This window comes from Halyomorpha halys, unplaced genomic scaffold (assembly GCF_000696795.3).
Source record: "Halyomorpha halys isolate HHAL.00 unplaced genomic scaffold, Hhal_1.1 Scaffold215.1, whole genome shotgun sequence".
NCBI classification, from domain to species: Eukaryota; Metazoa; Arthropoda; class Insecta; order Hemiptera; family Pentatomidae; genus Halyomorpha; species Halyomorpha halys.
In genome coordinates, this window is record NW_027107820.1 from 1620167 (window position 1) to 1647500 (window position 27334).

Genomic DNA, 27334 nt, shown 5'->3' on the forward strand with positions numbered 1-27334 from the left:
TAAAATAGACTATAAAATATAATATATAAAATAACATTTTTAAATGTTTAAATTAGACGAACTTTAGTTATAAAAATTCGTTTATCAGATAGGATAAAAAAAATCTTTATTGGCAAAAATGAACATTTTTTAATCCTCATCTTCATAGCAGCCCTTACTGTTAATACCCTTTCTGTTATGTCCAGAATTGGCTTATACAATTAATGGTACCGTATTATTTTACAATATCATCCTACTTGTCACCCTATTTTAATTTTCCATGTTCAGCCCAACAGAACTTTTTTTGTAAATCGAAAGGAATTATGACCATCTTACGTCCTATCCTCATATGCCAGTGGAACATCTAACTACCTATCTCATACTGAATAGTACCCATTCTTTGTCCTATCACTAAGACTGTTTTTCAAAATTTCTTTACAAAACATAAATTTCTAATATTGTTGCGATTCACTTTTATTTAGAAAAAAAATGCAAGAATCGTGAACGGATGAATATACTTCAAATATCACTACTCATCCCCAATAATCATTTAACTTAAGTAATTGTTCGGAATTCAGAAGAAAAAACTTGATTTCTACTAATTGCGATAAACATCTTTCACTCCCACACGTGCCCCCTTGTTTACGTCTCCAACCAACTTTTTCCACAAACATGCATGGTTCAATATCAGTGATATAACTTGGAAAAGAGGGATACAATTAATTTCACTCCTCAAACTAAAATGTTAATTTAGGCAATTATTATAAAAATCATGTATAAATAATAAGTTTGCGCTATATATTTTATTAGACAATATGCAAAAGTATTTATTACGACACGAAAACTGTTTCTTTTATAGGAATCCATAAGTTTGGTGCTGCCTATAACAACGATATAGGCGTATCATAAATCTAAAAGAGAAAAACTTCTTAACTGAAAAAAAAAAATACATCCTGCCACACTCAAGGGCTAGGGGGCTATAAAAAGGGAGCTATTATAGCGTGATAAATAAAAACTAAAAGTACAAGTCGAATTTAATACTTCCTTTTCCACTTACCAGTCCCCACTAATCTCATTCATTTTGTTATATATATTCTATTCAAAAATATAGCACAATTTAGAAAAAATAAAAAATATATTAGTATCAACAAATATATATTACAACAGTTATTCCATAAGTACCATAACTTAAGTCTTACTTGTTTGCTTTGCTTTGATTTTGATGTTTTGGTCCCTGCAGGATAAGAGAGTTTTATATTGTTAATTATTTATTATTAGTTAATTATTTTGTTAGTTATTTACGAATACATTACTAATTTATAAAGCAATTCTCATAATAAATATGAACATAGTAATTAAAATCATACCATATTTACCTGATGAATATACCTTGCAAAAGTATTAGAATAATAAGATAAAATATATTATACGAGATGAAACATTTATTAAACAACCAACTGATAGTCAATCCTTATAATAATATCTCTTAATAAACCCTGCTAAAAATATTTCAAAAATTCTCTCTTTTACAAAATTAACTTATGACAATAAAATCTAATTTTAAACAAATTATTACGATATTATAATAAATTTAATGCTTTTAGGAACTAATTTTACAATTTAACTTTATAAATTCATAGTTTGATTATGTTCATTTTTTCATCCTTCAGTTCGCACATATTTTAAGAGAGATTTTTTATTTTTTCATTCTTATTTTATTTTAGTAAGAGTGTGATCATTTCTCACTATTACGTGTTCCATCATTCCACAACGGTATGGCAGATTGTAATATCTATCAATAAATAAAGTTTCAAATATTCAAAATAAAACTTTATAATTTGGGGCTCCACTAAACCTGCGAATTCCTCTCGTATTCAAAATCCTTCGTAAAATCCTCAATGCTTCTTACTTTGTCACAAATAAAATCATACACAAAGACCTCAACGTTCCATGTATAACCGATCTAGTCCGAACCAAATACCATTCCTGCCATTATAAATATTGTTCTAACATTGTTTCCTCTTCCATTCCTAACAATCCATCGAGGCACCTGAAAAGAAGATGGCTACGAGACCTGCTAATGTAAAAACCTAATTACAGTGCTACCATTGGGTAGTTTCTCTACACGCTTGTATGACTCCACTATAAACTAAATTCAAATTTACTGGATATAAATATACTAGTTGTAAATTTCAATAAAGATATAAAAACATAAAAAACCTTTATAAATAATTATTTTTCCCAATGTTCAATTTAACTATACTTATATATTGGCCAATAGTATAAATTATCAACGTATTCGTTAACCATTGCTTTTGATTTGACTATGAACCTTAAACTGTATTCTGTAACTATTAATCATCGTTTTTTAAAATATTTATAATTTAATCAATTGCAGTTGTAATAAAATTGTGAATGATATTTACTTTATATTCTATTGAGTATATCTTGACTTGCAACATCTGTAATAGATCATAAATATATTTTATTTAATTTATTCTGAAACACGTATCATTGTGGAAAATATAGCGAACTTCCTCTATCTTGGGCGATTGATTAAATAAAAAAAGAACTAGGTTTTCTATCTATGATTAATAATTACTTAATTATATGTCTATATTTATTGACATTTTCCCCCGGACATGCTTATTGTTATTATACACAGTCAGTTATTATGCTTTAATTAATAATATTTATCGGCCTAATCATCTCATTATTCAAAAGAACAGAGTGTACTTTACTGCTCCTTAATTCTATTATTCAAGGTGAAAACTTTTAAGTCCCTTCTTTCAAATTATTTAGAACTAAAATTATAAGCAATGAAGTCCTGTGATACGACACAGTCTTGACGTAGTTTCAAATAAGTATTTCTTTGTTAATGCCTATAAGTATAACATAATTTTTCATTGACATTTGTATCCCTTATGATGAAATATTCTTATTACTACAAGTACTGTTTTGCATAAAGGTGAGGTTGTGTATGAATTTAGGAAAAATTATAAGAAGTTAGTTCGTTGGAGGGTGCGGATAAAGGAAGAGAAGAACGGTAATAATTGTCTTAATTCTCTTAGATTTCGGCCAATATTTCTAGTCCTTATAAGATTGATGACTAGATCTGGCTTGCTTATCCATCATTTTTTACTTTCAGGTTTGAGAAAGAATGCTCATGTAAAAATGTACACATTTAAAATTCATCACTATCACTTTTTTTGAATTTCGATGATCTATGCCACATTTTACATGATTCATAGCGGGACTTCTTTGTGGCTTAAGAATAAATAAAGATTGATATGTCTGAGTAACCATAATTCTGTCAATCGTTCATCTATTTGTCATCATTGATGATGGATCATCACCTTCTAGTTGAAATGTTGTTTAATTTTAGCACTATAGTCTGTAAAAGGTTATATCTTTACATTGATGAAGAATTTACTTAACCTTATTCGTGTTTAACCTTTTGTCCCACACACATACGGCTGGTTGAATCTTCCTTCAGGTCCATCTTCTTGAAGGAATATTTTAAAGGGCAGTGGGACTAGTGTAGGGACAGTGTTCTTAAATCGTTTCTTATCAAGTATAGGAAAACATTTACTTTGTAAAATTATTGAACTTTTTTAAAGCATATTTTAGAATGTGTTCTTCTTAATATAACTTAACGTATTTCTTGAGTAATGATTATTATTTTTTTATTTCATAAAAAAAAAATAAAATGATGAAAAAAATCACCTGAAAGAAGGGGATATGTTTAATACTGGCAAGTATTAAAACTAAAATAATATTTTTGTAATTTATTTATGAATTTTTGTTTAGTTTTTCGCAATTATTTTTCTTTTAATTTTTGTTTTCATTTTCCTCCATTTTTGTATTATTTTTTTTAATATATATTTTTATATTATACATTTTTTTGTTTAATTTTTACTCATTATTCTTATATTTTATTACGGTTATTATGTTATGCTTTTTCTGATTAAACCATATTGCAGATTCAGTTGAGGAACGACTCGGTACCCAATATTTGAATTAAATTATTAAAACAGAATAAAAAAGATACTTACCAGCGTGTGGTTGGATACAAGACTGGAAACGTTGTCGGTGACTGTGGAGAAAACTGATAGGCCTCCGTCGTCGGCCTGGAAGAGAAAATGGCTGCCGGATACCCAGGCGGGGGACAGCCGGCTGCCAGAGATTTCGCCTTGAAGGACCTCTTGGAGGGACAGCCTCCTTCCCGACCAGTAGAGCAGCTCGTCGACGTAGCCTAGGCTGTGGATGGCAGTGAGGATACCCGACACCACGGCAGCGATCACCAGCAAGGAGAGGACTACGGACAGCCAGTTCCGGCCCTCCCCGCGGTCTGGGTAGGTCAGCTCCTGTTCGGTCACATACCATATATTAGAAAAATACAATGGATAATATATTTATTTATATTTTCATCTCTAATTTAATTATATAGAACACTGAAAATTATATAATCTATAATCTATAGTTTATATTTACAAATGGAATCCTTTTTTTGTGTCTAGGTTGCATTAGTATGTGTATAATCAATAATTTATAATGAATAAGCGGTTTGAAGACAGAAAAAAGTTCTTGAGGTTAACAATATTTTTAAAGCTTACTTAATTAACAGCAAGTCAAAATTTTGTAGCATTTTTCAATAAGTGAAATTCACCATATACTATTGTCAACAATATATGAAACACATTCTGTGAAGTCAGAGTGTCCAGTATAAATTGGCACGTATGCTCCTCGCAACTTATCTAAGATCAAATAAAAAAATGTCTGAGTGAAAATTTGTAGATCTCGTTCTATAATTTCAATTTTTTATAAATAAAATAATGCTACTTTTATACAATCAGACAGTAATTTTAATTTAAAGACACTTAAAAAAATACATACATGATGTGCCAAATATCGTAGATACCAGTTTATGAAGTGTCCGCAAAATAATAATGATGCTATGAATACAAGATCTTAAAATAGTCTTAATTTTAATTTAATTTCGAAGATACAGAAATATTCTTTAAAGGATAGCTGGCAGTATTAAAAAAATATCTGCTAACATAAGTTCGCTTCCCAGGTTATCCTTGTCTTTTTAAAGTTAATAAGTAATAGGAGTTGGTACATCTACAGATACATTTCTTTCTGTCATTTTTTCATAAGGAAATTTGTTTGAGAAGTATTTTTTTGATATGTATATTTATTTTTATTAGATAATTTCATTTACAATCCTTTGATATATTTAACCCATTTTGTTACTAATTATAAAAAAAGTGAGAAAACTGAACATTTGAAATCTCTTAATGAGGCCTTAGTATGGAAAATATGAGTTTTTGCGTTTTTAGAGCGAAAGGGTGAAAAAATGGGTTTTTGTCCCAGTGGTAAGGACAAGGTGTCCCATTGTGTTCTTATGGAAGAAGCAAGGTGCCCCAGCGGTACGAGGAAGCAATCCTATTCCAGGCAGTTACATTATCCCAAAGACAATTCGAAACGTCCCATTGGGTATAATTGTCCCCCTGGGAGTGAAAGCCTTAACTTTTGTATTTTACTTTTTATATATTATATTGTATTGTACTTTTTATGTATTTCTAATGTTTTGTTTATTTTACAATCAGTAAACCCTTTCTATTCAGATCAGCAATGCCCGTCCCACGTTTTCCTATAAGTAGTTTCATAAAATAAAATGGTATAGCGATTATATTAATATACTTTTCCGTAAACAATGTTCTGTTTTTTTAATTTAATTAAATGTACCTCAGTTGGATAATATTTATAATTAAAGTTTAATTTTTAAAAACACGTACATAATTTGAATTACATAAAAAAAATCTTAAATATGGATATTTTGGAAATTGAATAATTACAACTCTTTAAAAAAAAAAAAAGGCAATTTTTCGTTGGAGCCCTCCGTCTACGCTATATACACTTAAGCCAATAATTAAGTTCATTATTGTCTCTTGTAGTATTAAATCATTATATTCTTTTTACTCTTATGATTTTTTAAATTAAAAAAAAGATTGTGAAATACATAATGTAAAAAACAAAGATGAATATGGTAAAAAGAAAGCGAGTAGTAATCTATCTGTAATAAATATAACTGTTATATCGCACGTAAATGTTATTAATTAAATCAAGAATGTTTTCTTTAATGATCGTGGCATGTTTGAACCGCAATAGACCAGACTCCATAACTCTGGGTGAACGAGATTGTACACTGCAATAAATATTTATAAAGATATAAATTAAATTTAAACGGTACATTAACTTTCAATATGGTGAGGAATGTACTTGCAAATATTAAAAAATATTTAATACGACTTGGATGGTTATAGATTGTTTTTGGACGTTGAATTGGTGGGAGAAAAGTGTTGAGATCGCTGAGTTGGGAAAAGCAGTAATTGACAGATCGAGAAGGTAAGACTTCTCCCGTGGGGCTGGTCAATAGTTAAAAAAAAAGTCAGGTATTTTTGAGGTAAAAAAATAACTCTTTGCTGTTTTTTATATCAATAATTATAAATTTTCGGGGAAACAAGGGTTTATTGGATAGTGTGGATATAGTAGAATATTAGATTTTATAAATATTTATAAACATAAACATACTTTTATTTTTTTTCTTAATTTATCTTGAATATGATATATAATATGTAATAGGAAAAAAAATAAAATAATGATAGGTATTTCGTAATAAACTGAACAATGAAATATATTTTAACTGTAATTTTCTGCTTGCAACCATCAATATTATTTTTTTTTTTAAGGTTGTCACATCCTATAAAAATAGCAGTTCTCTTTAAAGTTATATATAGAAGATTGCAATGGTGCAAAAATAAAAATGTCATTTATTTTCAACTTAACATAATAATTTTGTAAACTGAAACCACATCAAAGGTTCACCCGTGTTTCAATTCCACCCCAGAGGTCATTTTTAAATTCTATCTCTCTAAACTATACGAGAAAAAGGAAATTATAATCTAGTGGGAATAAGTATGTATTTTTTCTTTAGCTTGTATGCATATAATTCCATTCGTTTGTTGTAAGCCAGATATAATATTTATTCGTAATTACTTATCATAACGATTAGTCATAGCTATACGAGAGTGGTAAAATCCAAGCAATGCTGTTAAAATTTTGATAAGATCTGTGTACTGCAGAGTGCATAGTCAATTTGGCATCTTGTACTTCCTAGATTACTGGATCGCTCTCTCTCTCTTTACATCAGCTCCAACATGGGCTACACTTCTGTTTGAGTAGAATCTTCAGTGCCACTCAACCCTTTCCAATCCTAACTGAAAACTAGTTTGTAGCATTTCTAGCCTATTCGCAGAACCACAATGTTACCATATACCATTATCTCAGAGCACCTCTAATCCTTCCCTGTTTGAGTTTGGATGCAAACCAAGAAATTACTTTTAATTTATAATGGGATGGGATTCTTATCAGATCGTCTGTAAAAACTGCCTGCTGGCTTAACACCATATTTAAATCAATCATGTTTGAACTTAATTAAATTTAAATAAATTTTTATATTGATTTTTTTAGTATTAATAATGCCTCACTAGAAGTTTCAGACCATGTTGTTTTAAAACCATTCCTTTGAGGTTCAGAAATAATCTCTCATTAAACTGGAGTTCCGTTTGAAACAATGTGCTAAGAGAAAATAGAAGAAGTATTTTTAGCGGTTTAATTGACTCTAGCAGCCTTTTAGACAAAGTTATCTAATTTCTTTTCATGTAACTAAAGAAACTTTCAAAGAATTAAGGTAAGATTTAAAATACAAACCTGATTATCCAGATATGTTTTATAATTATATGTTTCAGGTAAGGTTGATTATATTATAATTTAATATTATATTTTTTTAATAAGCACTAACAAAATACCTATTTTTAAGAAAAAAAATTCAATTTGTAATAAAAAATAAAAACATTAATTAAATTTATTAACACTAATGTTTTCATCATTAAATAACGGTTAGTATTTTTGTATATTCTGTCTTGACATTTGGTAATTCAGATTTAAATGATTATAATTAATGTAAAATCATAAATATTCATACTATTTTAAGTATGTATATCATAATAAACTTAATACTTAAGTCTATATTTGGCAATTATAAAATATTATTCAGTTTTTGTAAATCTAAAAGCTATTTACGCAAAGATAAACTGTTACGTTTTACATTTTTTTTTAATAATAACTATAAGAATATATAACTACTCAGTTACTGTTACTGAATAGAATAAACTAAAAAAAAAAAGAAATGGTATGAAGTAGTGCATGCCATGAAACCTGAATCTAGAGGAAAGAAAATTACAACAAATAATTTTGTATTTTCGTTCCACAAGTTGTAAGCAAACATAACCTTAACTTTTTATTTTAGAAAATACTTTGTGGAAAGGATATGTCAGTTCCATTTACTCAAATATCGTGTGTGATTTTCTAAGACCCCGTTAGCGTGCATGAACCGATGTGGAAACTAAATTTGACGTGTGATGGAAGCTTTCAACAAACAAGTTTATGTGAGGCAGCAGTGAATGTTAACAAAAACATTTTGTTCGATAATTCTGCGTAAATATTTGTACAGTAACATCAATTAAAGGTTTAGAGCGTCCACTTTTCGACGTGGATATTGTTTCAGCAGGAAATACGATTCTTCTGTAGTTGTTTTCTATTGTTATGTAATTGTCAAATATTATTTTAAAACATCTGATAAGGTGTAACATAATATATAATAGTAATAATGTAATTTAATTGATTTAGAATCTTAATATAATAAATAAAAATTAATATATTTTTGTTGATACTTAATGCAATGCCCTACCGTTCATCCGATTGTCATGGACATTTTTGCTAAACGTTTAGAATTTTTTCGAGAAGATGTTTGGCTTGTTTATGTAAATAAAAAAGTCAATAAAAAATTAAACATTTTTGGCGCACGAAAGTATACATTTGTTTCATAGTTATTACATACGAATCGATTTGTCACTTTCTAAAGAATATGAAAAAAATATTATTGATGCTATTACATGTTTTTTTTTATTCACTAAAAATTTTAAAAAGATAGGATATGAGTAAAGTAGGTAAACAAAATTTTGTTTTTAGGAAAATCACATTCGTTTTTAGCATTGCCTGAAATCCTCAAATACGATTTTTCAAAAAAATTATTATTCAATTATTACTTGAATATAACCGTTGGAAAGCAGAATGCTCTTTTAAGCAATATTTACTGTTTCGGGTAACCTACGGCAACCGAAAGGTTGAATCGGAAAGGCTGCCATATATAGGATTAGTAGCTCCTCCTCACCTTCTCCAGCACCATCGGTGGCAAGAGAAGTAACCTGGCCAATGAGAGAGAGAGCCATCTTGTTTTCTGCCAGAAGCAGTCCATCTTTTCTTTTTGTTAACTCATTATTAATATCTACCATGAGTGAGTAGAACTCCTGGAGTTGTCCCCGTAACCCGAGGAGAGAGAAGCATAAGATTACGGAGGGAAGAGGAAACCATGGAATAAGTACACCTGGAGTAAACAACTAACATCTACATCATCATCAACCACCTAATTACATCTACAATTCTCCATAGCCCAGTTTATCCCAATTATTTATTTTATCCCAAATTTGTCAGATTCGGTGATTGCCCTTTGATATAGTTTATAGAGTCCTAAACCACCACCAGGTTTGGCGCAGATTGGTTGAGTCTTGCTATAGTCATTTCTATTTCTAGTCATTACATAGTTATATAATCTGCAATATACAAAAATTAAAACATTGTACTGGATTAAAACCAAAGCACGTATGTTGTAGGCCATTTTATTAAGGTACTGAAAGTCCAAATGTAGTGGTAGCAACCACCAGAGCAATAAAGCATAAAATAATACAGCAAATTATTTATAATTTCTTACAATAAATTATTTGAATTTTTGAAAAGTGAAATTTACAGGATCTTATATCACAGATACGAGTATCACAGATTGTAATTAATAATTCTCTTATTACAATATGACAAAAATATTTAGAACTTATTTCTACACCTATGATAAGGTAGGACAAATTTGTAAATAGTAGAACAGGAAAGAAATTTACTAATAATGGAATTGAAAAGCACTGAAATAATAGTCAATCAATTTTAGAAGAAAATCAATGTAATAATTAAAGACATGAGCGAACTAATTTGCCAACATTTTAAGAAAAATGAGGATTTTCTTTGAAAGAATATTTTAAATATACGCCTTTCTCGCCTGGTATATTCCAAATTTTAAAAATTGAGTTTTCCGTTCTAAAATAGGAATGAAGCATCATAAAATCGATTTTTCTAAAACTCGTGTGTTTTTAACATAACATCTTTGTAACAAAACCTTCATAATGTCTTTAATTAATATTGTTTATTTTAATGTATTTCCATAAATGTTTGAGGTTAAAAAACTTCCTAAAAGTGGAATATATATTATTCTATAATTTTATTTACAGCTGTGCAACGTTTCGGGACTATTGTTCCATATTCATGTACCTTAATAATCCTCATATTTGTCATAATTTTGATTTATTGTGAAATGATTTCATGAATATGGGACAATAGTCCCGAAACTTACAGTTCTAAAGAAAATTTATAGAATAATATATATTCAACTTTTTGGATGTCTTTTAACATCAAAAAAATTATTGAAATTGATTTGACAGACTTCCTAAAAAGAAAATCCAGAATTTAATATATTTCTTTTTATAATTTTTTTTTTTCAAAAAATTAACTTAAATAAATATGTTTTGTTAAAAATAAAACTAATTAGAAGATTTCATTTCAAATTGTCATTAATTGTACAAGAAGTCTGAAAAGAATAAGTGCTTGTGAACCTATATTGTTCTGTTTATGATTGCTAGCGATTTGTTAAAGTTATTGACCATATACTGATCAGATAGAACATTTACTTATTTTATTTTTTTATAATACTCTATTAAAGTTCTAAATCTAATGTGTGTTAAATAAAAATGATTTCGAATTTAGTATAAACTTTAGCTGTTTTTTTTCCAGTATTTTTCTCTTATACAAATACTTATTTTTAAAATTTATTTATTTTTATAATAAATAAACATTTGAAATTTTGACAATTCGGTTTTAAATTTTGGTGACAAAGATCTTAATTTTTGCTATAACATTGCCTTAAAAAATAACAATTTATACGAAACATTGATAAAAACCAGTTCTGAGATTATTCTGATAAAAGTTTCAGTCCTATTAGCCACTGAACCTAAATCTTAACCAAGAACAGAGAAAAGAAAAGAACTGAAGTTAAAGGTTTTATCAGAAAGGAAGTGTAGGAGACACAACGGGCAACTTGGATAAAACTACCGACTCCCTCCCGCAACTGTCAGCTAAAAGACTTTGGCAATAAAACCTTTCAAAACATATCAAGTTTTAAACCATGTTGTTGCCTTTGTGCTTTCCTCTGGTGGTTGCAGATACCGAAGCATATACTTACAGGTGTATGTATGTGTTTATTATATATTTGTGTGTGTGTGTGTGTATGACGTAACTCTTATGAACTATTAATAACTAACTATACGACAACGGCGTAATAATTATGATTCCATTTATAATTTAATATATAATATTCATTGTAAATTTATAGGAAATTTAAATAGACTACAAAACAGAGAGTTTAAGAGATCTTCGCCGTGAAAAAAATAAAAATTTGTCTATACAATACGGTTTATAAAAGTCAGCATATTTATATAGTATGTAAAATATCTTATTTATTGCTAATTGGTAAGGCTGTTAACATTTTAAGTGATGATAAAAAAGACCTTATATCGCCATATTGGTTTCGCCCTCAATAGTTATAAATATTATAATAACACCCAATACGTAGGGATTTATAAGACTATTTTGATGCCTGTTTTATTATGACATAATCAGAAGGCTTCGGGAATATTAAGGGATCCTCATGCAAACCATATCTTAAAATAAATAAAATATAAAACACAGGTAATAGGATTGAATAATAAGAAATATAGAAATGACGTGTTGAGGTAGTAATGTAGACGATAAAAAAAAAAAAAAAAAAAAAAAAAAAAAACCAGAGCAGCAGAACTACGTCGTGAGGTCTTATTTTGCTCTTTTTTTTTTTTTTTTTATAAACAGATGAAATGTGATTGAATTATCGGTGCTTCAAAACAACGACAAAAATAACGTAGGGGGCCCAGTAAGATAAAATTTTGAGACCCACAAAACACATTCATCTGATACAACTCAATATTTATTCGGAATGTGAAACCATTTATCTCAATTTTAGGGTCTAGAGAGGTGTGCAAAACATTTACGAGGCGAAAAAAAAATGTGGACAAAAATCTGATTCTTACTTTTTAAAATATTTTTAGCCCTAGAAAACAACCATGATCCATGATTGCAACCTGAAGATTGGACTAACATATATCGCAAAATTTCAATACCGTTAACTGGGGCTTTTACATCAAAATGTTACTATTAATGTTGTTACTAGAAAATGTTATTAAAATGTTTTTTATAAAAATTAATGTATTCAACTAACATTTTCCTTAAATCAAATATTATTATTATTTTGGTAAGAAGTATTAATGTTAATATCACGTGTCAGATAAGTTATCTGCGGTGTAAAATCATCTTCAGTGATAATACAGACAGAAATAATCCGTATATTTTAAGGTTGTATTTTCTTCCAGACATTTTCAAGGAACGCTTCAAAACCCAATGTATTTGTTTAAACGGAAATAAAGTTTCAGTAAGTTTCGTGGTTTTACTTTTTTTTTTTTATATGCTATTAACAGAATCTTGAAAATCCCCAGTTTTATTTGTAAATAAATACTATTACGGGTTAACCATGGTAACCGAAAGTTTGAATTGGAGGGGCTACCATAATGTAAGCAGCACTGGCACATGTAGCCAACAACAGAACCAACTACCTCTAGTGCTCATTATGTTGAGAAAAAGCAACATGAGAGAGAGCCACCTTGTCTTCTGCCAGAAGCAATTCTTCTTTGTTCACTCATCTGGAAAATCTACCATGAGTCAGTAGAATTCCTGGAGTTGTTCCCAGAAGCAGAGAAGAGAGAGGCATAGGAATGCGGAGGGAAGAAAGAAGCATGAAGTAAGTCCACCTAGCAATAGTTAACATCCATATTATCATCAACCACTTCATTATATCTAGAATATTCCATTGCCTAGTCATTAAAAATTAATTAACCCTTTTAACCAGAAATGTTTAATTTCGGACACCCCCTACTACGCTTGTAATTTATATAATAGAATTTTATTTTCATTTAATCGTTTTTTTTCAATTATAGAGTCCACTTACAAATTCAACCTGCCAACTCAAAGTAAATGTGTGCCTGGCATTTAGTTGAAGGCATACATAGATAAATACATACAATGTGTTTTTGTACAAAAATCTATTCAACATATTTAAAATTTATTATTCAACAATGAATATTTTTAAAAAGTTTGTTATGGCAGAAGTGTGGTATCTCTCTTACAGAGCTAATCTGTTACAACTTGTTACCAGAATCATTTCGTTCATCAGATTCATTTCATTTATCTGAATCATATGCATCTATGTGTAAGTAAATTACGGCTACGACTAAAAAACCGCAATCCCATAAAATAGTTATTGTATATTTGGGTTTTATTATAAATTATATACAGCTGTCTATAAGTTGTAATTATATAAATGAGTCCAAGTTCGAATAGGACATTACACAGGAACATTTTAACATTTGTTTGATAGATGCCGTTTTTCACTGTAACTAGAAAGAAAATAAACATAAAAATGATAGCACGAAAAATCTATTTGAGCAATAAAAAAAATTAATTTACATAAACCAACGAATAAATTATGTAAAAATCTTATTATTTTATGTTTATTAATAATTCTTAGTAACCTATTTTAATGTTAATCACATCTCAAGAACTAATTAGAAAATACGTTACGTTTGTAATCCTTGTGATTCCTGTGATGTTGAAATAAAAAAAATGGTTAAAAAGCGTTTATACATTAACTTCAGCAGATTCATAATGTTTGTTTGTTATAAATGGTGATGTTATGTATGATTTAAAATTCTGTTTTCCCAGTTCACTTCTTGGCTCCTCGATGCTGTTAGGTGTACATAAACGTGCAAATACCATCAATCATCCTTGATTGAAATAACGCAATTATGGTTGACTGAAACGTGCCGCCATCAAAGTGCTTGTTTTGTGAAGTGTGTTGTGGAAGATCACTTCAGTTAATGGCTTTCGAAGTTCGGCAATAATCCACATCCACTTATCCTTGTATTGCTTAATTCACTCATAGGTAAATATGTTAGTCTTAACTAACATAACCTTATAAAAACCTTGAGGAAGTTTTATATTATCAATAATATAAATCTTATAAATCGCATATAAAATATATAACTCAATTTAATAGCTATGTTAAACGAGATGAATAACAAATTATATTTTAAAATATATATTTAAAAAGTGGTAGTGACCCAAGGTGCAAATGAAAATATATTTTAAAAAATAAAGGACATGTGAGTGAAGTGAAGTAATAAACAAAACAAAAATATTTGCCAAGATGATTTCTTCCTTGAGACAAATTGTAACAGATTAGCTCAGATGGCAGGTAATTGTTGATTTGCAGAACATAAATATGCTGTATGGAATAGAAGCCTGTCATAAAATAATATTTAATTTCTCTCGCAATAACAAGTTGATAGCCCATTGATTATTCTGTATAATTAATACAACCATTATAAAGTAATTTATTGCTCCCTCTAAGTTGTATTGCATAATAAACAGCTAAGTTTTTCTTTGTAACAAATTTACAAGTTTAAGCATTGAAATAGTATGTTTATCATTTTTTATTTTTGTACAACTAATTGAAGAGAATTAATAAAATCTGCCACCAATTAAGAGTATTAAGTATTCAATTATTGATTTATACAAAATATACAGTAACAGAAGAACTAAAGAAAAAAATGTAAATGATAACAATAGTATATTATTAAACAATTTCTCAATTCTTAACAGAAATATTTTTCAATATGTTTGAAACTTTGGATCTTTTATTACCGTTAAATGAACAACTATATTACTTAAAAATGAGTGTAAATAATACAATATACATATGTATTAGTTTTAATTTTATTTTTAATATTTCAAGAGTATCATATTTATACACTATATATTTAACACAACTATACATGCTACTGTAATTATAGAACTATAATTACAGTGATGTATAATTATAATTAACACGGCCACTAAATATTATTATTATTTGATGGCTTTACATGTAATAAACTCCGATGTATTTATAATATGTATGCTTCGACAAAAAAACATAGGTTCATTGCCATAGTGAGGAATAACGTGAGTAATTTAAAGAAAGGAACAAATACGTATATCTGTACAAGTACGAACTGCAATGGTTTCCATTTTATTTTTCGTCACCACAAAAAAATTAAACGGTTGTGGAGATAATGAGACAATTAAAGTGAATTAAAAGTTCTGCAATAGCATCGTTTTATTGGCTGAAGCTCCCTATAAAAGACCTTAATCGGTTTAGTGGTTGGTTGACTTTTTCGACTGCGACTTGAGTCGGATTTATGTCACATCTTTTCACTGAAAAAATCTTATTAATTAGCTTTTGTTATATTAAAGGATCTGACCTCAAACACCAGCTTCTCAATCAATCAATTTTTGAATGAATTGGATTTTTTTTTTGTTTTTCTTTAACCTAATAAGTACATGAATTAAACTTTTCTTCTATTTTTATGATCAGCGTTAAATTTTGTTAATAGGAAAAAAGGAAGGAACAAAAACATTTTATTACGGTTTTTTAGGATGTGTTTTTAGCTAAAATATTCAACAAGGGTCGTAAATAAAATCAACAGAACAAGGATCGTAAATAAAATAAGTAATTGTAAGTAAAATCGTTTGTGTTAGTAGGTTAAAGGGGGAAAAAATCAGTCATCAATCTGATCAATTAAAAAAAGTGATATTTTTTCTTTGAATAGTGGTTGCATTAACTTTCATATCATTATAAAACTCACATTTCACTTCTAATAAATGATTCCACTTTCGTACATCTTCACCATAGTCTTTTTTTTTTTTTAGTTCCATAACAAAGCTAAATAAATTTAAATGGAACACGTGTAACTATCCAGGAACTACAAGGTAGTTGATACAAAAAATCTTCCTGCGCATTTTCCACTAGTTTGATGATGGATACCTTTGACTCGTGTTGAAACAAACCTTAATGCTTGGTGTCTTTGTAAAATACGGATTTGATAAAATATTTTCCTTCACGTCGAAACGAAATTCTCTGCACACCGTTCTAGGACCTACTTTTTTTTTTTAATAAATTCGTTTTGGTAGTATTTATGAATAAATATCTACTTAAAAATTAAGTATTTACTAAAATCTACATATTAAACTGCATCAATTCTTTTTTTTAAAGAAAACCTTAAAAAAGAAAATATTTTTTAATTGTTAAGAAATTATTCCTTACAAATTTGTAGCAAAACTATCCTCCGAATTCGTGCCCTAGTGGTCAAGCCTTTTTCAAAATAAAGGTGTAAGAAGGAAAAAAAATTTGTAAATAAATATTTACAATATCGCTTAAATAAGTGAAAGTAATTGATATGGTATTTATCAATTTACTTATTCACATATTTCCTTAAAATTTCATAAAACTCAGATTAATGGTAGCAGATGTTTGGCCGATTATATTTATTTGATTGTAGATTTATTAAAGGTATCTGTCGGCATTCAATTTCCCGTAACTTGCTTGCACTAATCCAATTTTAATTATCCTTTTTAGAGATTTTGTGGATTGGTTTCTAGAAGATCCCATAGAGGTTTCCAGATTACAAAGTAAAAGTAAACCTTTTATTTCGAAAACGGGCCTGACTCATTGTTGGGGAAATAGTTGCTTTTCAGTTAATTTATATATATTTTCTGCATGAGTCATTTTTATATAGAATTAATGGAGTTTTATAAGAAGATTTTTGTGAAAAGTCGATTTTTTCTCGATGTTTTCGAACAGGGTTATGTAAAAATCAAATTGATCCAATTAGAAATCGCCCATCCTATTCAGATTTTGTTGACACTTTGTACAGTAAAAGAAAAATCTGTGAAAATAAACTCTCGAGACATTTTGAGTAAATATGTTATGCTATTACTATGAAAAGTCAGACATGAGACAGCCATCCAACAATTTTCCAGTGTGGACTTTATGACTACCTTTATGTGTTTGATCTCCTCTGGACCAGAGGTTAACGACCTGCGTACTAAATCCAGCCTGCTTTTTTTTATTTCTGATTGTAAAATTTGAAAACTAAGTAAACAATAAGGAGTAAGGGCCAATTAAGGAAATAATAACTATCATAAATAATTAAACTTGATTGTAATTAATGGCATAAGTAAGCTGATATACTGTGATTTTCTTGTTAGGTAGATTTTCTTGTTATTGCTAGAAAGTTTGAATATTTTTACCCTAGATTATGCAGTTCCTTCAATACAGATGTTTGGTATGAAAAGCCAGATTCCCACTGAGGAGATTCCAATCCCTTTTCAGCTCGCGATATATTGAATTATATAAAAAATCCTAAAGATACAGGTGGAATTGAGTAAACAAGAAAAGATTCGATTAAAAATATAGGTCGATAGACGTTTTTATCGGTTAATTTCATAAAAGGAGTTGCCACATAATCAAAGACTAACCACAGTTTTCACCTATTCTGAAGTACTAGAATATCTGACAAACAATGAGTTAATTAATCACGATAATGAACCAGATTTTAAATAGAAAATTACAAATTTCATAACATAATTTTAGATTTTTATCTTTTATTTTCCCTTATATTTTGTTAACACTTTTTGAAGTTACTTGGTATGTAAGAGGTTTTAAGAAGAAGTACTGAATATGAAATATTTTGCGTTTAATTGATGAGAAAGGAAAAGCTTTGTAACCGCAAGCTTATCTGCAGATAAAAAAATAAATACTCAATAAAAACAGTGATATATTTCTTTGGAGATATGGAAGGGTATCTTATTTGATTGATGGTTGCTGCAAATCGATATTCACTAGCTCTTCCCTTGGCATCTGTGTCATCGATGCGCCGATTTTATTTCGCTTTTTGTATTTTGCAAAATCCGGATTCGGTTTCTAGAAATGTTAGAATGGTTTTTCAATCCCTGAATTTAAATTAAAATAAGAATATATGTAGTTTTTTTTTATTCGTTGTTATTGATTACGGTTGTTGACTAATTAAAGAACAAAACCAAAGTAAGCCAGTAGTATTATTTACCATCGAATTCTCATAAATTTAAACTGTATACATGTATTAATAATTATGCGTATTAAAAAGTACATCTCTCCCCATTTTATAACAGAAGTTTTGTATTGGTACCATTGAATACTATTGCGGAGAGACTTAATTTCTGGGCCATAAAATACTTGAATTTATGAATATATGAATTTGACCTCGTAAATTTGGTAAGAATGTAAGAAATGTAATGTTTAGGGTAAGGAATGTATATATCCATTCCAAGTTAGATTAAGAAGTTTACACTTCAAGAGATAATTAATTTAAAAATTGGTTCCTTTGTAGGCCTTCATAATGATTAACGACCAATATCTCCAGCTTACTATAGAAAAATCCGAATCAAATCTAATTGTGCTATAAGTACCTCAATTTTTTTTTGTTTTTATTTATTGTGCATTATTTTATTCTATCTTATATTTATAGACTATGATAATAGGGATCATTTAGCTCATTAACGCCATATTTAAAAATATATGAATTAAGAAGAGAATTCTAAGGAATAAAAGGGAAAAAATAATAATAAAATAAAAAAATATATATACAAATAAAAAAAACTAAAACAAACAAATATAACATTAAAGTAAAATAATATCTTAAACACAATTATTGCTACTCAGCATCTCAATAAAAGTGCATCCTGGGTTTCAGAACGCATCTAAACAAACAAAGCACCCATCTCTAGATTTATATTCAACAGTTTTTCACTTTTTTAGGAAATGAGGTATTATTAAAGGATACTGTGTGGCAGGAGGTCATGGGTTTACGACGAAGGGTAAACTAAATAAACTTAAAACGGTTATCACTGGCGTATAATTTGACCAAATGTAAATATTTCTGAACCGTTGTAAGACAAGTTTTCTGTATTTCTGGTTATAGTAATAAGTAAATATTAGTTTGATTTGAAGGCAATAAAATACCACTAATTAATCATAAATACTTTTTTTAAATTCCAGATCCACATTTAACAAGTAGAGTCCAATTTGTGTCATTCATTGCATTTAACGTCCTATTCATTAAATTTAAAGAAAAAAGAAAGTGACAAGAAAATAGATTTATTAAGATCAATGCCAGCGGAAATATATGGGTAAAAAATAAATGATAAGAACTGGTATTATGGGCTTTTAAGAATTTTTATAGTTTAAAATATATTTGACCTACATTATTTTTTTTTTTAATGTGTTGTTTTACATTTCAGTGGTATAACTTCATTGTGTAAAACGATATTGATTCTATTTCTTTAAAACTTTAATTTCTAGTAAAGAACCATAAAGCTCTCGTGTAAGCTTCAGCTGGTAAAAAAGGAGAATACCGCTGGACGAGGATCGATAAGAAGAAGAAAGGAAGAGACGAATCTTGAGAACAAAAGGATTGGAGTCTTTTCCTGCGCGCTTGGGAACCCTCCCACTAAGCCCCCAGCCCAGCCGGCTAAATAAATTAAACAGGACAAATGTCCAAGATAAGAGATAGAAGATAAAAGGAGAGAAAGTATAGCGAACTTTAAAGAAAGCCCTAATTTAGTATTATTTATAACCGGCCCTTCCTCAATATTGTTGCGTTCCGTGCTTGGCAGTAGTAAATATAAACATTTGACGGGCCCTTAAAGTTCCCTTGTCATTGTTGTTTTAAATGCTCTGCCGCCTTTTAACCATGCCCTGGCCTCATTAGTGTTCTTTATTCTGTAATGAGCTGTTTATCTTGTTCCAATCGTGGGGCTAACTCTTTGAACCCATTGTATTTCACAATCGTCACAAGTAAAACTTTGTGAATCACTAAATATATTCGACAAGCAGACACAAATAGGAGCTTTGCTGTTCTATTATCTGCTTATGTTCAGCTCATTCCCCACTATGAGTTTTTTTTATTAAGGAACCAATAAAATTGGTCTGTTTTTTTCCCTATAAATTGAAACTGCTATTACAGAAGTAGTTAAAATCGATTAAAAAAAAAATCATCAAAATTATAATTATTATTAATGACACAGTACAGTGTAATCTCGGGGGTCTTTGCAGCTTGGGTGGTTGACTTTTATTTCTGTGCGGTTCCACAAAATAAAAATTTGGTCTCCCACCATGCTTAGAATAGGGCGATACCCTGTAGATACCCTCCCCCCTACCATATGCCAGAAATGACTAGGAAGATGGTTATTAAAAAAAAAAAGTATAATTTCCGTACTCCTAACACTCCAGTAATCTGAGCTGGGGTACAAAAAAAATCTGAGAAACCTCAACAGGCAATAACATGTTTGTTTTAAATGTTTACATGTCTAGAATACATTTTTAATTGCCTAATCTATTAGCAAAATATTGTAATCATCGTGGAAATCGAAAGTGGAAATTTTTACTGTTTTGGTATCGGGTAATCTATTTTCTATGGAAATGTACATAGAATATTTAGTTTCAATTAGAAATATTTAATATCTATTGTATGAATCATTTGATACTATGAAGTTAATTTAATTAATAGTAGAATATGTATAATATAAATTTTGTTGGTGATCTAGTTTTTTAATTTCATTATTTTTTTTATCACGTTTCAAATTAATTAATACAACGAATAAATTTTTTTTAATTATACTTTTTTCACCTATAAATGAACAATCTTATACTTTTAACAAATTCATGACTTAGCATTATTAGAAATGTAAAAGAAAACAATTTTTTTTAAACCTTTTAACTAAATTTCAATTAAAATATGTAATAAAAATAAGTTCAATATATTCAAAAAGTACTTTCATATTGTTGAATTTTCGTACACCATTTTTCCTAATACTGTGGCCGAACTTCTGATTCATAAAAAACAAGCATATAAAAATATATCCTAATTTTTATGCGTTCAAATTATAATGTTGAGGCAGTTTTTTTCATGATTACTCAAAATCTGTTTCTAACTCCCATGTTTTTTTTTTTGTTTTTTTAAATCAAGAATTAAATTACCGTCAATGTACTTTTCTAACTTTTCAATCAAAATAATTTTAAAATAACTTAATTTCAACTTAAAGACTAATTTACCTTATGTTTTATAATTGAATGTTTAACATATTTTCAAAATAAAATTCATGGACTACTTTAAATACTTTAATACTTATACTTTAAACATCAATCATTAAGAAAATATATACATTATTATAATTAAGATATAAAATTGAGATTCTGCAATAGAATAATTGTTGAAAGTGATTAGTATACTATGCTATATTTGTTGTCTACTTATCAATAAAATGCTGATTTAAAATCAGTTTAGAACAACCTTAACATTTTTTAAGTTTTTTTTTTTGCATTGGTTATTTCTTCCGTTTCTTATTGTCGATAAAATCTCGAATTATCGAAGAAATAAGATCCCACAAGTAAAGACAAAATCCTATACAAATACAGAAGTTCATTACCAGCTATGAGCAAAAATCTCTCTCTCTCCCTAAAATCTCTAAAAATAAAAATGAACATTTGTAGGAAAAATTTAATTTTATATCCTGCAGTATTCTAAATTATTAAACATATTCAGTCTAAAGTTGAAAAAGAAAATTAATATGAAATAAAGCAAAAAAATCCTCCATCCTACAGATATTTTTTTATCTAAGTTCTTATCGAATATGCTACTTACATGAGGTTCATTACAGGCGTAGAAAGAAATGTGGGGCTGTTCTTGTGGAAATATTGCTCAATGGCTCGCGAGAAGTAGAAACATCATGGGAGGCCTAAATGGGATACATCCTTTTTTATGCCGCGAGTAAAGAACTCGTTTGCATCGTTCCCGCGTTTAAGTATTATTATTGTTTCTTTTTCCTACGCATCCTCCACTTCTATCTTTAACTTACGTCACCGATTTATTTAAGTGCCTAAAATATGGAACTAACTTAAGGCTTATAAGTTAAGATCATCCAACTCAATTACTGGTCCCTTTATCAAAACTTCCAGCCGAGAAAAAAATGCTGAAACAATCAGCTTTGAAAAAATATTTTTAGAAGAAGGAAGAGATTTTTCCTAAAGTATCAGGAGTATTTTATTTCTGAGAGTATTTCGGAAAAAAACCAAAATAATTTAGACAAAGTGATTTCCATATATACAAAGATATTATCCATCTTCATATCGTTATGTTATAAAGTATCCATTTCTAATTAGAATCTCCTTTTTTACTTTCTCTTCGAGCCATTAATGGCTTACAGGATTATCGACCCAGCGTCATCAGCCTTCGTGAACTCTGCTTAGCCGATTCATTTCTGCGAAGTTTTCCCAAGCCCCAATCCTCTGGATAAAATCCTGAAAGGTGATTGAGCAGGCACGTGGTATTTTATCCGGAGGTCTACCTTCTATTGTCACCCTCCCTTCACCCAATCGACGAACATGTCCAATCCAATTGAACTGCCTGCTTTCCATGATTGTCGCCAATGGTGGTACCTCTGATCGCTCCCTGGTTAACTTTGCTTCAGACGAAGTCTCGCCTTGGTTTTTCTGTTGCTCTAAGAAATAACTTCATCTCTGCTTCAGTGATGCGTCTGAAATCACTCCATCGTGAATTATCCAGCCGTTCTTATGGATTGCTAGTAATAAAGAGTTACAAATATGCAATTTTACACGTTTTCCTACTTCACGGTGCCTAATTATTATATTTATTGATCTGGTTGTAAACATAGTTCACCTTTGGAATTCAAATAGCGATTTCTAGGTCAGAAACTTCCCATAAATAATTTATTATTGTTCGCAGGTAGTTTTATTTGGATTAAAATCAATTTATTTGATTATTTTTTCATAAACTGTCGTGAAAATATTTATAAATCATTCGAACTTTAATTGTTAATGTCAGTATATGGCTGAGCTTATGGTTTCGTTTGGCATGTAGAAAGGTTATTCTATTATTTTTAAGGAATTTGGAATTTAATGTCCGTATTATTATATTTTATAAATTGTAGGGCCTAAATATAACGTTTTAAAGAATAAGGTTGTATTTTTAAGTTTTTTTTTTGTTTTGTTTTTTTGAGTGGTAATATAAAAGGTCTGGTTAGTAATGCAGTCTCAGTCGAATTTTTATAAACATGTTTTATATCGGTTGATTATCAATATATCCCGGTTAGTACATAAAATATCGTTGTAAGGGTCATGATACAAAACTCACTTGGAGCATTGGAAAAATAACGCTTGATTTGTTATAATTAATTTCACTGCCGATGTAGAAATGCTTAAAGTAAATCGGTTTTAATTGTCTACGTACAGATTGATAACAATAATGTTATTCGGTGGCTATATTTACAAAGAGGTTAATCTAGAGCCATGTTCAAAGATTGTATCTTTAGTTTTCAAGTGTATATTTTATCTAGATTGACTAATTATTTGATGTTATTATCATCTTTGTAAATTTACAAACATCTTTTTATGGAAAGTAAAATCAATAGAGTGATTACTGATTCGTCTTTTAGTGATATATAAGTACAATACAACCTTTATTGCCATGTCATGTTCTAACAAGTCACCAAGGATCTGGCATAAAAGCAACAGAACCGCTGCCAAGTCGTGGTGGTGAGACATCTGCATAGAATAGAATGCACGCAGAGATTAAATCAGACCATATCAACCTACACCGTAGGTTTGGTCATTTGGTAACAACATAAACTTATTTGAAGTATTTGTGGCTCTGTACCAGTTTTTTTTTTCAGTTTATTTTACATTTTTTTCCGTTTGAAAATGTCTAAATTTTTGCCTTTATTTTGACCTACTTTTGATTTACTTCTTTAATTGGATAAAATGAACAACTGAGACACATTGATTACATGTAGAAGCATATAGTGAGTGAGGTTGCTTTATGTGAGAGAAGATGTGGCGGACAATGAGCGCAATGGAAACCAAAAGTGTATGAAGACACAAAATTGGAAGTATTAATAGAGGATTATTCGTCCCGAAAGCAAAAAGAACTTGTATTTAGTGCAATGACTCAACAATTCTCAACGCTTAAAATCTTTGGGAGTGATTAAAAAACAAGGAAATTGGGTTTGTAATAAACTGAAGTCGAGAGAAGTTGATCGCCGATTTTGCATGAGTAAAATACTGTTATTTTGCACATTATGTATAAAATACATGTTATTTTGCAACGTATAGTCATCGTTTATGAAAAATAGATCGGCTACGATTACTCGAAAAAGATTAAATCATGGAGGTCTCTTGACTATGCTTCAATATTGACGTCCAAACCGAATATTAATGGAAAACATTTCGTGCTGTGTATTTAGCTGTGCCAGTTAACTGGGTTGCTCCAACTGAGCGAAACCACTATCATTGACCCAAAAAAAAATTGAAATTATGCCAAGCACTCAAGAAAAACTTGCCCAATATTATATCAGACTCGTACTTTTTACTTACTTTACATCGTACAGAGATCCCTAAAATTGCATCGATTCGTCGATAGCCTAAAAAGATGAAGAGTTCTACCGCCCAGAAAGATGTGAAAAATAGTGGCTAGTGATGGAATATACTTTGAATAAAACGTAATGTACCGTTCTTGCAAAATAAATTCCTTATTTTTGAGGAAATATATATTTACCCCTTTATAAAGTACTGGTTTTTTGCATCAGATGCAATAAGCAAATACAAAATATTAATTGCCTTGGCAGTACTGTTGCACGAAGCCCGACGTGATAGCCGATAGTACATGTAATATAATTTAAAGCTAATGTTGGATTAACTACCCTCTGTATAGCCTAATGATATGAAACTATCGTGAAGTCTTGAGCCATTACTACAACTGTTGTACATGTAATGTTAGCGAAGTAACTGTCATTATAACTGTATCACATTGTACTTATAAATTTTTGTGTTTTAATTATTCTTGAACTTGAAATAGATTGTGTTCAACCTTTTTAATCTTATCAAGAGTAAAGCTGTTGGGTTGTGGGTTGAAGAAATCAGAAAAGATAAAATAAATATATACCAGAGTCAGTCTCTAATTATAAACAATACAATGATTAACAGTATTTATGTAATTAAACCAGTATAGATTTTAATATCGAAAAAGTTTTATTTAAAAATATATTACTCTTGATGATTACAAAGTAATTGACAATCCAAAAGCTCTCAGGTGATTTGAGTGAGTACGTTTTAAAATTAAATGTAAACTACTAGTACTATTTTTAAATTAGATAGAAATCTAAAAATAGAAATAATAAATAAAAATTTTTAAAGTTCAAGACAAAGAGACAGTGAAGATATACAATATAGAATAATTCAAGATTGGACCTGATGATAAAAAGATATCCGAAATGTCAACCAATAATTAAATAAAAAAAATAGTAAGTAATAAGGGTTAAAAAAAATTGAAATATTAGACACAAATTAAATAATAAAAATGTAATTATTTAAAATAATAAAGAAGTGCTAAGATTTACAGCGGATTTACAATTCCTATCATACAAATCAGCAAACTGTTATCTCTTTTCAAGACTTCAAATTTTACAAAATTAGCAGGTATTATTAAAGTGTAAATTACGCCAATTTATTTTATGCGTTACAAAGAATACGATAGTACCTATTAAAACAGCTATTATAACTGAATGGCGTTATGAATGTGTAAGGAATGAGCCGTCTTTTATCGCAGACACCTTGAGTGTCCCAATTTAAAAAGTAACATCACTTAAAGTTACCACCATTGGTCCCTATTCCCATTCAAAGAGGGTCGGATGAATTACAAAGTGCGCCATAAAGCAGATTAATGTTGGAGTCAGTTGAAGGGAAGGACTTAGTTGCAGACGCAATTTAAAACTTCAAAGACAAATTACCTTTAACCCCAACCGGCTTCGGTGGTGGGGAAAAAACTATTTCAATTCGGATTAATGGATAGCCTGTCAGAACCATTCCTGGCTACAAAATGGTGGTCAACTATTCCCTTTATCTACACAAGGACGTCCTTATCTGTCTCCTTGATCTATTGTCCATTTCGAATTACCATTTGTATCAGTCCGATCAATTAGGGTTCCTATTGTATTTATGGGATATGGAAAAATTAAATCATAAATATCTGAGTAAAATGCATGTAAGAGTAGTTACATTTTGAGGTAATTGTAAAGTAAGAAATTTACATTCTATTACAAAAAAATATAAAAAGAAAATTTAATTATCAATATTTTAAAGTTTATTCCTTCATCTGACTAAATTCAACCAATTTACTTAGCGATAACTGAGTCAAATTTTAAAATAAATGGTTTGTGTATGTGATAGTGATTTTGGTGGATAATTTTAAAATAAGAACAATTAGATATTTATAATTTTAAATAAAAAAATAGGTTTTTAACTTATAATTAATGAATGACCTGGGCAGAATAGCCTGCAAAAGAAATTCTAAATTTAATGTGAGGAAGAATTTATAATTGAAGATGTCCTTGAGGATGGCTAAAATGGCCGAAACGTTGGACTGATGAAATAAATAAGTGTTAAGACAAAAAAGGATACAAGTTTTGATTTATGTAATAAATAATTACTTTGTCTCAAGAAATTGAAATAAAAAGAAAATTTATTCATCCAATATTTTAAAGTTTATTGGAGTTTATTCCTTCATCTGATTCAATTCAACCAATTTACTTAGCGATAACTGAGTCAAATTTAAAACAAAATAAATATATTAATAAAGAATACATTTATCCATTATATATATTTTTTAATTTATAGTATATTTATCCAGTCCCAATTTCTTAAATAAAATCATTACATACTAATGTTATACATACTATGCGATTTTAGTTAATAAAGGATTTTTTTTTATTGCGAAATTCTTTTTATTGAATATTATCATAAGTACCATGCTTTGATCAAGTATTTAAAGTATGTAAAATCTGATCCATGAATTTTTTTTGTTTTTAACAGAGTATAAAAGATCAATAATTTTTCATTGGAATGTTGCATAAAAATTATTCTAAACCTATTAGTAATTAGCTATTAGTTAATTTATTTAAATAACATTGCTAAGATTTTTTCGTCTTTTTTGATATAATCCCAGTGGGTTACGTGAAATTTGTATTATTATTATTTTATAAAATTTCTTATTTAACC

General features: G+C 29.0%; 1 protein-coding gene across 3 annotated transcripts in view; it reads right to left on the reverse strand.

Moving 5' to 3' along the window:
* LOC106679725 (inactive dipeptidyl peptidase 10) overlaps positions 1 to 27334 on the reverse strand; it is a 150607-nt gene that overhangs the window by 57987 nt on the left and 65286 nt on the right. For all 3 annotated transcript variants that reach the window (XM_014419043.3, XM_014419042.3, XM_014419040.3), the window contains one exon: positions 4035 to 4346. In XM_014419043.3, the coding sequence (XP_014274529.1) occupies positions 4035 to 4346 (312 nt within the window). The remainder of the gene's footprint in view (positions 1 to 4034; positions 4347 to 27334) is intronic.